This window comes from Erpetoichthys calabaricus, chromosome 10 (genome assembly GCF_900747795.2).
Source record: "Erpetoichthys calabaricus chromosome 10, fErpCal1.3, whole genome shotgun sequence".
Classification (NCBI taxonomy): Eukaryota; Metazoa; Chordata; class Cladistia; order Polypteriformes; family Polypteridae; genus Erpetoichthys; species Erpetoichthys calabaricus.
Genome location: NC_041403.2, coordinates 140,704,247 through 140,720,681, shown reverse-complemented (window position 1 = coordinate 140,720,681; position 16,435 = coordinate 140,704,247). Strand labels below are relative to the sequence as shown.

Below are 16,435 nucleotides of genomic sequence, written 5' to 3'. Positions count from 1 at the left end.
GACCTGTGTCTGTGTTGTTGTGAAGAAAGCTACACAGACAGTCCTCGTGCAGCAGGAAGGCACCAGACAGTCCATACATCCAAAACAGGAGACAATCCAAGACAAAACAAGAATCCACAAGTATTAAACGGGAAGGCAACCAGACAGGCAACTCCAGACACAAAACGCAAAAGACTTCCCCCCCTTTTTGTATCACTGGCCCCTTTTTAAATGTCACGTCAGCCTCCTTGTACCCAGTAGCCGCTGCATCCTCAGCAGACAACCAATCAGAGCCACTGCAGGGACTGGTGGGAGTTGAAGTTTCAATCCCCAGTAGCACCGCTACAATCCCCACCACTAGGCCGTGGTGTACTACCGAACCAAGGCTTGAGGTTAGAGATGTTAACAGTGTCTACCATTTTGGTCCCTGGCAATCCCCATTCTACCGAGTAGGTCACCAGAGAAGAAGAAGAAGTCAGCATACAGTATTATGAGTGGTGCATTTTCAATAATAGTGAGATGGATTTATCATTTCTATTGGTGGTGTGGAGGCCTTTATACCCTTCCATTGCCAGACTCAGAAGTGTCCTTAGTAATTGCATAACCAGGTAACCAGTGGAGGTTACCATAGAGATGTGGCTGGTGCATGTGGTGTAGAAGTCTCCTGAAGGTACACCATATTTAGCTGAAATTGTGGGTGAGCTAAAGAGTACAGCCCAGAGTATGTATTCAGTAAAAGGGCTGTTGTTTAAATTTTGTTCTATATTGCCTGTCAACTTAGTCACTCATATCTATTGCAAGGATTTTGTAAGTCACCCTAGATAAAGATGTCTGCTAAATAGTCATAATGAATCATGATTTAGAATGACTTTTAACAGAAATAACAACCAGCATCATCCAACTGACCAGGATGAGCAAGTTATGAAAAAGGTCATCTTTACCAATCTTTCCATTTTAAGTGCTTGTGGAGTTGTATATTTTGAGGCAATGTGGCCTGACATATTTGTAAATCTATTATTATGGTTATGTGATGATGATAGTTGTATTTCACCATATTGATTGTTGTCACATCACTGATGAACTGTTTGATCTGACTGCAGAATTACAGTCAGTGGGAACATCGGAGCAAAAGGCACCAAGAGAAGAAGCACCTGGGGACAAGAGCAAAGCTTCCTCCTCTTCAGAGGCCTCCTATGATCGATAGTTCAAGGGCGTCCAGCAGGACTCCACTGCCTTCCAGATCAGGTCCTTTATATGCTAATTACTTTACACACTGCTCAGGGTATCACCATTCTACTTGTGACTTGTATTCTGGAAAGTATGCAGCTAACAATGGTTTTATGTTACAGTAGCACAGTGGTTAGTACTACCACCTCATACATCTGTTAAACATCTTTGGTTTGAATTTCATAACTAGTTGTTTCCTATGTGAAGTTTAGCTTTTCTCAGATTGCTCCGTTTTTCCTCCCCTGTTTACAAAGATCTGAGTGTTAAGTTAATTGGTGACTCTAAACTGGCCTGTGTGAATATGGGTGTATAAGGGCCTTGTGACAGACTGGCACTAAGTCTAGAGTTGTTTCCTGCCTTGTGCCCAGTGCTTTTAGGATAGGCTCCAAACTTGATGATCCAAAATTAATCTGACAATGTATGTTGTAAGAACAAGAGGACACAATAATATGGGTTGGGGCACCCATGGACAAACCCTGTATAACTGAATTTTGAAAATAAACAAAATGTGATTCAAAAGGGTTAAGGCAATGTCTTTTCAGATGGGAATCTGATATTGAACTGACTTGAAGATGGCAGAGCTTCCAGTTATGATGGTTTCCAGCAGGAAAAGGCAGGTCCAGACAGACAAACACTGGAAGTGATGACGGTGGAGGAAAAGCCGCCAATCTTCCAGTCTGCAGAAGGAGGGAAAGAGAAGGTGTTATCACACAGTGCCAGCCTCTGGAGCGATGGAGTATAACCATCACCAGAGCCCTTAAACTGTCCCCTAAGCACATGTGCATAACAATGTATAGGTTCCTCATATCACAAAGACTTGCATATTACCTTGATTGGTGACTGCAAATTAGATACGTCCGTTAATGTGGTCTGCATTGTACTGGCACTGCATCCTGGGTTAGCACCAGCTTTCACTCTAATAGGCTTCTACTCCCATTGGACTCTGTATTAGAAAAACAGGTTCAACAAATGGATAGCATGGTAGTTTTTTAAGCTTTATATAGCACAATGATGTGCAAAATTAAAAATTTCTGCCCACCATCAATTCATCTCTCTGGGAGTTGGTTGTTAAGAGTATTCTGCCATGATTGAAAAATGACAGACACAAAAAATATTTGTACAAGGACCAGGACAATAATTATCGAAATGTCTAAGATCAAAAGCTTAGAAAATCATTAAACCAAATTACAAAGCCCAACTCACAAAATAAAGATGAGAAAAGATGAGAAAAGAGAAACATGTGCAATGTCCTGACTACCAAAAATTAAACACACCACAAAAATTAATCACAATAACCAGAAACATCGATAATGAAAGTAGTTGTCATGGACTAGGAATTCCAAAGCACTTAAGTCCAATATGTTCCAAAAGTACTTCGAAGTAATGCCCACTAGAGAGGAATATCACCGTAATCTAATAAGGAGAAACACTGAGTCTTTATAAATAAAAAAAAATTATTATTACAAAAATGGTCTGTCACACTATGAATCTCAGAAGAAGTCAAAAACTCCATAGTCACAATAAGCACAGCAAAATAGAAGTAAACTCATCACTGCCAAGCACATTTGAAATGTACCGCCAGGAGCTGTAAGAGACCCTCCAGATTTACAGAGTGGAGTGCAGTTCCTGGTGGTGATTGACAGATTTCTCTACCTCTTGGGGGACCACCCACAAAACACATGGAACTCATACATAAAATCAAAAACAAAGGAAAATGCACATAATCAGCATAAAAAGAATAAAAAATGAACAAAATAGACATAGCAGATGAATTTGAACCCCAACCAGGGGAGGAACCCTGTTCGAGACATGAGAGTAGGGTGCCGCCATCTTATATAGGTGAGAAGTGATGACATTATACATAAGGTGAATGGTAACAGGCATAGCAACCATAAACAAATTGGCCTCAAAAACACACAAAATGTGTTATGCCAGATGCAAGCACACAAAGCGGCTGCAGCACAGATGCTATCTGGCAGCCTTTTAATTTCTGACCATCCTCTTTGAATAGCCTGCTGACAAAGTGAGAGACAGAAACTGCTAGATGTTATTAGCAACAGACCAAGTGATGTGTGTGGTTTTTGAAATAGAAGATAGAACAAACAGATCTCTAAATAGAATATGGATTGCTATCAAAAACTAGTATTATGGCTTGGAAGAGTAAGAGGGAAATTTAAAATGGAATGAGCGGAAGGTAAACATATACAAAGATTTGTGACAAGGAAATCAAGCCATCTTTTGTCGATCCTTAAAACACAATCTAAAAATCAAAAGTCTTGAAGAGAAAGCTCAGATCAGCAATGTAAGCAGTTTAAAGAATGTCACTCATATGCATGCTACTGAAGTGTCCTAATCTCTGATGATTCGAGAATGTGTGAGTTCTGATCTGTATAACCATAGTTCCAGTGACGTTACAAGCTGCGCATTCCTGTAGCCGAATTGGAGAATCACCATGGAAACAACAGTGCTAATACCGCAACAAGTGCCCAAGTTCAAAACAACATGGTGTGGTTGATATAACACAAAAATCTTTTAACCTTTAAAGGAAGCTAAAAACAAATTTCAAAAACTGATTTTTTGAGGTGAAACACTTCAGAAAAAACATGCATTATCCCAATTATAGACAAAAAAGTCACAAAAAAATCCATCGTAACAACTAGAGGGCTTAACCGTCATTGTAGGAGTCGTTAACAAAAAGCACAGTAATTCAAGTGGAGTCGTTATCAGAAAAACCAGGCCAACAATTGTTCATGGTTCAAATCTGTAATCTGAAAAAGACTAAAAGGTGCTGTTCTGGAATTTATAAGCAAGTTTTTGTGACGTGAATTCGGGTGCCCTGTGATAGGCAGTCCCTGACAGCTATGCCATGCTTCTTAGCAAACCCATTAGGTAGCCATTGAAATTTTAAAATGACATTTTTATGCACTTAAGAAAGTGAAATTTAAAAAAAGTAAAATCTTTCTCAGTTATAATGAGATTATATTATATGAAAATAAAGCTTGTAAAGTGACCTTTCAAATAATTTAAGTCCCACAACCAGAAAAAATGTATCTAAGGCAAAAAAAAAACGTACTAACGAGAACCCAGGGGGTTTGCAGTTCTTAACAGCAGTATAAATTAAAAATCGGTAAAACTATACAACAGTGCTCGACTGTTTCACAAAACCTTCATGATGGACCTACAAGCAGACATTTGTAGAGAAAACAATGCTGTGTCATCTTTGGAGTTCCCATAAAAAACCCATGCACTTGTAGGGCTACATTATGGAACACTTTGGTCTCCATATTACGAGGTGAATATTATGTCTTTAGAGAAGGTCAACAGCAGGGTTTCTGATCTCATTCCAGGACCTCAGGAGTCATATGAACAGACTGAAGGAGTCAAGCAAACAGAGACTAAAATTAGACATGATAGTCATGTTTTACATCATTAATGATAGCATTCATTTGAACACCAGTGGCTGGCTGAAAACAGAGACTTGAAGGATTCATGGCAATTCAGAGTAAATTTCACATAGATATTAGAAGGTCTTTAGTCACATGGATGACAACACATATATAGAACATGTTACCTTATAGTAAAGTTGGAAGGACTGTAGCACTTTGGAGACCTCAGGGTCTTGTTTGACAATCATGCAAGTATGTTAGGTTGAGGTAAACTGGGCTGAATGGTTTGTCCTTGTCATAGTCTTTATTTATTTTCTATGTTTTGTTCTTTCAGACAGCACTCGGCCCAACACAAGTAGTGCATTGCGGTCAGCTTGCTCCTCTCGATGCCATCATTTGGACAGTTTGAACGAAGATAATAATGGACCTCTTGAAAGGAATGATGATGCTGTCAATATTCTAAAGGTGGAAATGTTCATGCTAACAAGCTGATGTACTGATGAGGCCTGGTGGGGGAGAGGGAGATGATGGGGCATTTTCTAGCTTTTGCCTTTTGCTCCTTAATCCATTCATAGAAACTGATACTGTACATTTCCAGTAGTCATTCATAACAAATGGCCACTAGATCAGATCAGATTCTTATATTGCTCTTAGTCATGTTGTGCTGTTCAACCTGTCTTAACTACATTGTCAAAACCAGAATCTGATTCATGAGAAAACACCTCCTGATCTAGTCATTGCACTAATGCCTTGATGGCTTTTTTATTTTTGGTAGATACTGACCAAGGCCAGGAGGCAGGCAGTTCTCGAGTATGAGACACACTGTGCCACCCTACAAAGCTCGAATCGACAGTTAATGGAGTGGATTGAGAATATGGAGCAAGATTCCGCTACGAAGGCGCGAAAAGAGATACTACAGCATAGCAAACTGGGGGTGAGTATTCCTTAGATCCACAGGGATGTCAGAGATTTTAGGTTTCAACAAAACAAAATTTAGATTTTGCACCAAAATGTACTATAGTGAAATTTGTTGCTAAATTTGCATGGTGGCACAGTCAGTAATAATGTTTTAACATAAATCCAAAGTTCATTGTTAGAATCCTGGGTCCAGACTTTGTCTCTGTGCAGTTTGCATGTTTTTCCCGTGTTCCCATGAGTCTGTATCAGGTACTCAGACACTTCCTCACATCTCCAAAGACATGCAAGTTATGTAATTTGTCAATTATAAGCTCATCCTTCTGTAGTTGTGGGTGGGCTCGGCTCTCACTGTCTCGTAGACTACATGGTGCCCTATTCCACACTCTATTGTTATTTCCCTGGATGACCCTTGTCTCTGATGAATCTATACTAATAAAAGGCAAAGCCCTCATTCACTCACTCACTCACTCACTCACTCACTCACTCACTCACTCACTCACTCACTCACTCACTCACTCATCACTAATTCTCCAACTTCCCGTGTAGGTGGAAGGCTGAAATTTGGCAGGCTCATTCTTTACAGCTTACTTACAAAAGTTAGGCAGGTTTCATTTCGAAATTCTACGCGTAACGGTCATAACTGGAACCTACTTTCATATACTATATACGGCCATAGAGCTCGGTCGCCGTGTGAGGCGGTTGCGTCTTGCGTCTTGCATCATCACGCCTCCCACGTGATTGAGTGCCTGCCCATATAAGGTAAATATTCGCGGGTGAAGGACTGTGCTTAGCATATTCATAAGCAAATCCACAAGTTCATAGGGACGCTGTGGCTAAATACTCGCAAGCACATCCACAAGTTAATAGGGACGCTGTCGCTAAATACTCGCAAGCACATCCACAAGTTAATAGGGACGCTGTCGCTAAATACTCGCAAGCGAATCCACAAGTTCATAGGGACGCTGTCGCTAAATACACGGAGGCAAATCCACAAGTTAATAGAGCTTCTGTTTCTAGTTACAATCCCAATAATGAAAAGCGGCTCATACAAAAACAACAGGTTTGGCTCAAAAAAGCCAATTGTGGATTTGCGAACGACCCAAACATACATTATGAGTCTGACAAAACAGTACACATTGGATCCATGGATGTTCACTGTGACTATTGTCAAGCTCAGAAGTGGAAATGCGAGTCTCCTGGTTTGTGCTGTAACGGTGGTAAAGTCTCTGTCACTCTTTTACGTAAGCTTCCTGAACTAATTACATTCACTTAAAAGATGCTATTGACAAAAACGACACTGATTTAATAGAACTTGGTCAAGCTGTGATATTACCATCTTCCTTCACTGGAGGACCTCGCTATATGCACGAGCGCACACAAGATGCAATGACATACGTACGTCATTATGCCCGCCCTGACTTATTCATCACATTTACTTGCAATCCTAAATGGCCTGACATCACTGAAATTCTCCTTCCACGTCAAAAACCTCACGATCGCCACGACCTTATCAGTCGTGTATTTCATCTCAGGATTCGCAAAATGATAGACTTGCTCACAAAGAGTAACATTTTCGGCTGTACAAATTGCTACATATACACCATAGAGTGGCAAAAGCGAGGTATTCCCCATGCACACATTCTATTGTGGCTAAAGGATAGGATTAAACCAGCTCTCATCGATCAAGTCATCCGTGCGGAAATTCCTGATCCACAAAATAGTAAAAATCCACCATGATATTCGTTTGTTCAGAACCTTAAATCTCCGAAAGTTCTTCACTGATTGCTTTGAAATTTTGACACAACGTTGCATTTGAATACGCGCGTGTTTTTATATAAATATTATATAGATGTCACACCTGTGACAGGTAAAAACATGCTTTTTTTAAAAAACACAGCGCCATCTGTTGGACGTAAAGGCAACACACGCCATACTAAATATTTTACGATTCTATTTCAATGTTTCGATCAAATACATTTGTAAGTACGTGAATAAAGGCAGCGACATGGCAGTTTTTGGCGTGCAACCAGAAAGAAATGATAGGAATGCGGTCATACAGATGAAATCGCACAGTATTAGGCTGGAAGATACATAAGCAGCAATGAAGCTGTATGGCGAATTCTTTCATTTCCCATACATGAACGAAGTCCAGATGTTGTTCACTTAGCAGTACATCTAGAAAATGGACACCGCATTTATTTCACAGCTGCAAATGTGCAACAAATAGCCCTGAATCCACCGGCTACAACGTTAACTGCTTTCTTTACGTTATGTCAAAATGACGCGTTTGCGAAAACACTGCTGTATTCAAAAGTGCCTACATATTACACATGGAATGCGAGTAGAAAATCATTTGAACAACGCAAACGAGGAGAGCGAGTCAACGGACAACCTGGCATATTCAAAGAAACTACGATAGGCAGACTGTACACCGTGCATCCCAATCAAGATGAATGCTTCTTTGTTCACATGCTGTTGGTAAATGTGCCCGGTCCAACGTCTTTCCAGCAATTGAGAATTGTCAACAGCGTTACACATGCCACTTTCCGAAGTACATGTCAAGCTCTGAATTTATTGGAGAACGACCGATACTGGGATGTATACATTAATGACGCGTGCAACACGTCACATCCAAATCAAATTTGTGCATTGTTTGCAATCATATTGACCGCCTGCTCTCCTTCATCTCCAACACAGTTATGGGAGAAATATAAATCGCACATGGCTGAAGATATTTTCCGTTGAATACGCAAGTAAAATTCAAATATAAACATGGATGTCACAGCAGACATCTACAACTAAGCGTTGATAATGATTGAAGATTTGTGCTTAGAAATCGCAAACAAAGTTCTCAATCAATTGGGAATGCCATCACCAAATCGATCTGCTGCTGCTTCATTCGATGTAGAATTGCGTCGTGAACAAAATTACAACACGGGTGATCTTTTGTCGTATGTGCAATCAAATATTCCTAAGCTAACGCTTCAGTAAAAAGGCATTTACAATCAAATAATGCAAACTGTCAATAATGGGGTTGGAGAAATCTGGAAATTGGGAACGGAAAGGTGCCGGTTGATCTGACCTCAGGACGAATTTCATTGCCTCATAACTTCTGCAATTTAGTGACGTCAAAAGAAGAATTGGTTGAAAAAGTATTTCCCAATATTCAAACCAATTATGAGAATCACGATTGGCTGAGTGAACGAGCTATTCTTGCGGCCAAAAACAAAGACGTCTACGAACTTAACAATATTATTCAGTCTAACATTCTGCACAGACAATGGAACAACAAAAAATATTGTATACCCACAAGCATTGTGAAATTAAGCATATTAGAAACGTGCGCTTTCTCTTTTCTTTCTTTTCCATTTAACCAGACTGAGCCACAGCAACGCGTGGCCGGGTACAGCTATATATATATATATATATATATATATATATATATATATATATATATATATATATACATACACACACACACATATACAGTATACATATACATCTATGCTAATAAAAGGCAAAACCCTCACTGATTCACTCATCACTAACTCTCCAACTTCCCGTGTAGGTAGAAGGCTGAAATTTGGCAGGCTCATTCCTTACAGCTTACTTACAAAAGTTAAGCAGGTTTCATTTCGAAATTCTACACGTAACGGTCATAACGGTCAACAACATCCGCCATGTTAAACTTTCTTATTTATGGCCCCATCTTCACGAAATTTGGTAGGCAGCTTCCCTGCGCTAACCGAGACCGATGTATGTACTTATTTCGGTGGTATAACACCACTGTCGGCTGCCATATTGAACTTTCCAACGGTCTTTGTTACTTAATGGGCCCATCTTCAAGAAATTTGGTATGCAGGTTCCGAACGCTAACTGAATCCTACTTACGTACATATATATGTCCATAGCCTGCAGCTCGGTCCACACTCTGAATCCTCCAGGCACTCCTGAGCTTAATCTAATTTTGAATGTTGGGGCACCAATAATGTTACTGAGAAACTTACAGCCACCGAAACTTTGTAATGGCACGAGACTTCAGGTCACATGCTTGCAAAAGAACCTAATTGAGGCAACTATTTTTACTGGCGGTGGCTCAGGGGAGAGAGTTTTTATTCCTCGCATCCCCGTTATACCCTCTGATCTCCCATTTCAATTCAAACGCCTCCAATTTCCAGTAAGGCTCTGCTTCGCAATGACAATTAATAAGTCTCAGGGACGGACCCTACAAAAGTTTGGCATTTATTTGAGGCAAGATTGCTTTTCACATGGCCAACTATACGTTGCATGCTCAAGAGTAAGCTCAGCGCACAGCTTGGTCATATTACAACCAGAGGGCCGAACTGACAACGTGGTATACAAAGAGATCCTTAACAAATAATTATTGGTACATTTTTCCTCAGTTTATTATTTAAAATTTTAAAGCAGTACTTCGCCGCTGCGAAGCGCGGGTATTTTGCTAGTTTACTTATAGTTTTTGGTTGCACTTATTAGCTAACCACCAAAGGGTTCATTGGTGATTTCTGCATTGCTGTCTTTTGTAGTGTTTTACTTGTCACCTGGCAGTGTTAGCACTTATTCTGTGTTCTTCCTAAAGTGAAATACACTTTGAAGTCATAAGTGTCTGCCAGACATGGTGAGTTTCACCTTCACAGGGAATTGTATTACTGTGCTGTCATCTTTTTGGCTCACAAAATCCAAAGTGAGGCTTAGCCTTGAAAATGTAGCCTCAACCTTCAAAATAAGGCCTAGTAAATAAAATCCTGCCTAACCCTAAACTCAAGTAACAGGTTTTTGGCTTGTAAGGGCCCAGACAATTTAAAGGGGTGAAGGCTTCTATAATAACCAAACATCAGAAGGAGATTGAGGAACCGTAAAACCTCTGTCAACAATAACAAAAGAATTGTTGGTGTAAAAAAAAAAAAAGAAATTTTGGTGTAATTGATAAAACCTACATCATAGATGTGAATCTAAAAAAAAAAGTAGATCACAGAAACAGTAGCACTACTTTGACACTGGGTTCCACCAGTTTCAAAACCGAGTGGAAACATGTTTATGCAAGGAGAGACCCTTCCATGAAAATGTGCATGGTTTTACGCCAAGTTTAGTTTTTATACATCTCGAAGTGAGCGTGGTAACGGGAGTACGCAACATTTTTGTGTGTATGCACCGTTTATACATGAGAACCCAGGAGATGATAAACGATAACCAGGACAGGAAAAGATTAACCTAAATCAGGAAACCAAGAATCAAAGTACCAGGTAATCCTAAATCTGAGCAAAGTCAAAACCAAAATAAACAATCCTACAGCTAGGGTCTACTTGACAGAAAAACTAAATATCGCAAGGAGAAGATACTAAGCTATTTTATCAACCAAGGGACAACACACATTGTGATCAGTGTCATATTTATAGTACCACTTCCCTAACGTCATCTGATGATCGTTGTCCAGTGACATTCTACACAGCATCGCGTAAATAAATAAAAATTAGACAGTAACATTTTAAAAGTTTGTAATCTTAATTCCAAGCATAAAATTCATGTCAGAATTAGAATCATGAAAAAACCTAAAACACAGGAAGACACCCATATAAAAATATCTAATACTACAAAAGCTAGTCCAAAATCGTTAAACAAGCTTCATATTGACATGATAGCATCACACAGTTGCTGAAGATTTGTCGGCTGCACATCCAAGATGCGAATCTCCTATTCCACCACATCCCAAAGGTGCTCTATTGGATTGCAATCTGGTGACTGTGGAAGCCATTTGAATACATTGAACTCATTGTCATGTTCAAGAAACCAGTTGGAGATGATTTGAACTTTGTGACATGGCACATTATCCTGCTGGAAGTAGCCATCAGAAGATGAGTACACTGCGGTCATAAAGAGGTGGACATGGTCAGCAACAATACTCAGGAAGACTCTGGCATTTACACAATACTCAATAGGTAATTAGGGGCCAAAAGTGTACCAAGAAATTATCCCTCACACCATTACACCACCACCAGCCTGAACCATTGATACAAGGCAGGATGGATAAATGCTTTCATGTTGTTGATGCCAAATACTAACCCTGCCATCCAAATGTGGCAGCATAAACCAAGACTTATCAGACCAGGCAAAATATTTCCAATTTCTGGTGATCCTGTGCAAATTGTAGCCTCAGTTGCCTGTTCTTAACTGACAGGAGTGGCACCTGGTGTGGTCTCCTGCTGCTGTAGCCCATCTGCTTCAAGGTTCGTGGTGTTGCGCATTCAGAGATGCTCTTCTGCATACTTTGGTTATTTGAGTTACTGTTGCCTTTCTATCAGCTCAAACCAGTCTGGCCATTCTCCTCTGGCATTGAGACATTTTTGCCCAGAGAACTGCCACTTATTCGATATTTTCCCTTTTTTGGACCATTCTCTGTAAACCCTACAGATGGTTGTGCATGAAAATCCCAGTAAATCAGCAGTTTCTGAAATAATCAGACCAAAGTCATTTAAATCACCATTCTTCCCTATTCTGATACTTGATCTTAGTGATACTTCATCTTGACCATGTCTACATGACTAAATGCATTGAGTTTCTACCATGTGATTGGCTGATTAGATATTTGTTTAACAATCAGTTATACAGGTGTACCTAATAAAATGGCTGGTGAGTGTATGTTTAGTATATCTAAAAGTTTTTTAAGATTATTTGAATGAAGAAAAAGTTACCAAAATGTTGTCCTTTACAATGACCACAAGTAAGAAAATATGTTTTTGTTTTTTCAATTACGGCTAGCCTAAGATAAATGATTTTAATAAAATTTTAATTTAATTTATATATTTCTATATATAAAATGTTAAGGGTTGTGTCCATATGTCACACAATTATATGTGAATCACTGGGGCTAGAACCTTGATCTTGGTCTTAAGTGAAAGCTCATGACATGATATGCACTGGCAGGAACACAGTGAAGTTATCAGGGTTTGTGTCTTTCTTACTGCCAACTGAATAGGGAAAGTAATCAACAAGGTGACATGGCAGAGACAAAAAGAAGAGCTGGTGACAAATTGGAGAGATTGATTACATGACAGGAAGAAGAAGAAGAAGAACAATGAAAACCCCAGACTCTGCTGTGCACAACCTGCTGCTACTCTCAAAGTGTCACTAGTACAACATCCATAAAGTTATTAGGCTTCATGTTTTTCTTTCAGCAAAAAGGATGCAGAATTCAAGCACAACAAAGACAGATGCATGCCTGCACAAAGTAAACTGTGCTTGATTGTTCAGAGCTATGTGACCCATTGATCAGCGCAATGATACTGTCACTCCACAACACAGACTGCAGAGATAATATTGATAGAGATTTGTATGATGGCAAACAAACAGGTCATCAAATACTCACTGCTTCCAACCATATGCATTGCTTTAACATCTATGGGTCAATGTTTGCTTGAAGAGGAATACTAGGAGAAGTAAGATCATCACTTTGGGTGAAAACGAAAGAATGTGTTGACAAAATGGGAAGGTTCAGCTTGCACTATATGAACCACCAGAAGTAATTAAATCTCTGACATTTTCACTTCCCTTTTATTTTTAGAATGGAGGTCTACACTAGTTAATATCTCTTTATTATAAAAAAAATCTTGAAAGGAGACAAGACGTGATTGTCTCAGAGACACTTTCAAGTACCGCAAGATGAGTCTTCATGCCAAGCGATGTAACCACGAGCTTATGCAAAGAGATTTGGAAAAGTCCTGCGTGGTTATGTCAGACACATTTCTTGTAGACAGTAAGAAACGATATTCACTCACGGGTTAGTCACGATGTAAATTCCAAACACTGAATCAAAATTCAATGCGATTTTGACGAAAAGGTAAAAGCGAAAAGAGATTGAATATATGGACATAGGTGATATGACAGAAGTGTGCAGTACAAAATGTAGATCACAGAAATGCAGCTGATCAAGCAAAGAGGAGGTAAAAAAAACGTTATTTGTTTCCCATTGTATCACTGTTTAAGAGGGGGTGTTGGAGGAGCAACTTGGGGTGCGTTCAGCCCCCCACTTCACAACGCGAGCGGCAGAGACGCAAAGTGGTTGGCGTGTAGCACTTGGGGGGGGGGGGAAGGGGGGGTGCTTGAGCGAAGCCACCCAGTCCAACACTGGGCACTATACAATGCACCACAGTGCAATGATGTCACTAGAATCTGATGCTATACAGTACCCATCATTGGGAATGACACATCCAGATCAGGGGAGATTAATTTGTCAGAATGGCTACATAACTCCAGATGTCTCTATGGGGCCCCAAGAAGATAAGACTGAGAGTGAACTTTAAAAAGGCAGAACAAAAAACACTTCTGCCCTCACAATGAAATAACCCGATCTATAGTAGCATGTGCCAAAGAGATATTTCTTGTGCTATTGGCCATTAGGAAAACCTCTTGTTCATGTACTGTAACCTGCAAAGGAACCTACCTTAGAATGTGTATTAACAGAGGTCAATGAGGAGGAGTTTGTATGTTTTTCCTGTGGTTTACCCTCCAACCAAACCCCAAAAAGAGTAGGGAGGTCCAAAAAAACAAACAACTAACAGATTCAAGTTCTTTACAAGGCTATTTTAACCCTTTATCATATATATAACAAACACAGAAAATTTTGATGAAAATTAGCATTTAGAGGTCTCTCCATTTGGCAGTTTTTATGTCATCTGAACTGAGCAGCAGACAATTGTTTCGTAGGTGTATAGTAGGTGTATAACATTAACACGGTCTTAGATGAAGTTGGAAAATTCTTGTGATGGTTTGTGTCCATTTGAAGAATAAGCTATTTCTGCCCCTTATTCTTTTCCAGCATGTTATTATACTTTTTGATGAGACTGATTCCTCTTTCAGCTATGCTGTTGACTACCATGCAGTTCCATCATCATGCAGTTCACAAAATTTGTTGAAGGCTGGATCATCTGTCCCCTGTTCTGGTGCATTTTGAGAAACAACTGAGATCTTTATGTGCTTATTTTAAATAAGGACATCAAAGAAGAATGTTGCTGTTTCTGTTACCAGATCCTGTAACTTCAACAGTTCAGGTTCCTTCCTCAGCTTAAGATGTCTGGCAACAGAGGCTGTTGCAGGCTTTGCATCATCTGTTCCTTTGTTTCTGCTGAGACTCTGTCATCAAAAAAGGGCCAAGACTGTCAAATGTTATGACGAAAAACAGAGGTGCCTTGAAAATGCTACATGTGCATTGCTGGCAACAGCCTGGTTTTCGAAATTCTTAAGAACTGATAAAAACTCAGTGTCAATGAGAGGAGCCTGGATTGCAAATTGTACTTCATTCTACTGTCTGACATAAAAACAAGACTGACAAACAGAGCAACATCTGTGATAATCTTGGATTCACATGCGGTCATCCTAAAGTGAGATTTAATGTGAAAGATTTTCAACACATAAACAACTGGACTAGTTACAGCATGTGGAGTCCACCTAGTAGTTGCTGTGAATTAATGGAAGATTTGCTTTCTAAGAAATCAGTTCTCTGGGGTCAGACCTAAACTAGAGGAACCCATATTAGGTCAATAACTCCTATATTAAAGTAACACAATTTTATGACTGTTATCAGTTGTGAAGTTTTCAACAATTTACTTAAGCAACATTTGTTACCAAAAGCTTCTAAAAATTTTCTGTGCGCACTAAGAATAAACTAGAAATAAAGTAGAATATCCTACTTACTACTAGCCTGTTCTTGAAATTCTTACTTAATACTAGAATGTTCTGGAAACTTCCTCTTACTACCAGAATGTTCTGTGAATTCTATCTTAGTACTAAAATGTTTTTTCATTTTTTTTTGTAATTGTTTACTAATCACTTAGCCCATAAAGAACCCCACAAGAGAGTATGTACATAGTAACAATACAAATAAAATTTTTAGAATGAGAAATGTTCACAGTCAGGCCGAAATTTCACAGGTAAACAAGCTATTCGAAACTCACAAAAATAAGCCTTGTGAAGAAATGATTTTACAAATCTCAGCTCTTTTCACTGGTTTGTGGGCCAACTTTTAAAGGCAACCATACTAGATTAGTTTGTACTGGCTATGTGTGAGTATGTACATAAGTAGGCCCTGTGATGAACTGGCACCCCCTGTCCAGGATTGGCTACTGCCTTGTGCCTAATTTTTCTATGATAGGCACTAAATTCTAGCATCACTGAACTAGATTAAAAAGGTTTATGGATAGATCAATTTACATGGAGTTAGCCGAGTACAAAAACCGCTCAGTCAGGTCCTTCTTGGATGGACCCATCTCAAGCAGAAGGGGGCATACTTCAGAATGATCATTATTGGGTACAGCTCAGCATCTAATACACATAAACCCAGCAGGCTGATCATAAATTGCTTGACCTGGGTATCAGTCAGTCATTGTGCACGTAGATCAAGGACATTCTCATGAGCCCCTCACCTCTCCTCCAGTCATACTCAGCACTGGTGTCCCACAAGGCTGTGTGCTGAGTCCTCTCCTTTAAGCTTTATATAAATATGAATGTGCACCTGCACCTGCAGATGATAAAATAATAGTGAAGCATACACTGCATCCATCCCTGCGAGCAGGTCCTCCATGTTGCAGAGAAAACTCAGGTTTGGTGGCAGGATTGGCACTCCAACCACTGTAAAAAATCTCACACTATTCCACTCCATTCAAACTAGCGTGGTGCTGTTGCACTGCTCTGCTTGGGACCTAATTTGGGAACCTGAGGGGTGGAAACTTAAAAAATTTAACGTGCCCCCCCAGCTGCTTGTGTCCTTTTACCACTGCTCCATAGAAGGATTTATGACATTAATACATCAACAGGTTGTATGCAAACAGCCCAGCTTCAGATAGAAAAGCTCTTCAGAAAGTGGGAGACTGTACAGAAAGTAATTGGACACCATTTGCCTTCAGTAGATTACAATA

The 16,435-nt window shown here is 39.6% G+C and overlaps 1 protein-coding gene across 1 annotated transcript in view; it reads left to right on the top strand.

Moving 5' to 3' along the window:
- c10h20orf96 (chromosome 10 C20orf96 homolog) overlaps nt 1-16,435 on the top strand; it is a 42,030-nt gene that overhangs the window by 13,856 nt on the left and 11,739 nt on the right. The window contains exons 3-5 of the mRNA XM_028811984.2: nt 1,080-1,224; nt 4,927-5,057; nt 5,368-5,526. Coding sequence (XP_028667817.2) covers nt 1,080-1,224; nt 4,927-5,057; nt 5,368-5,526 — 435 coding nt within the window. The remainder of the gene's footprint in view (nt 1-1,079; nt 1,225-4,926; nt 5,058-5,367; nt 5,527-16,435) is intronic.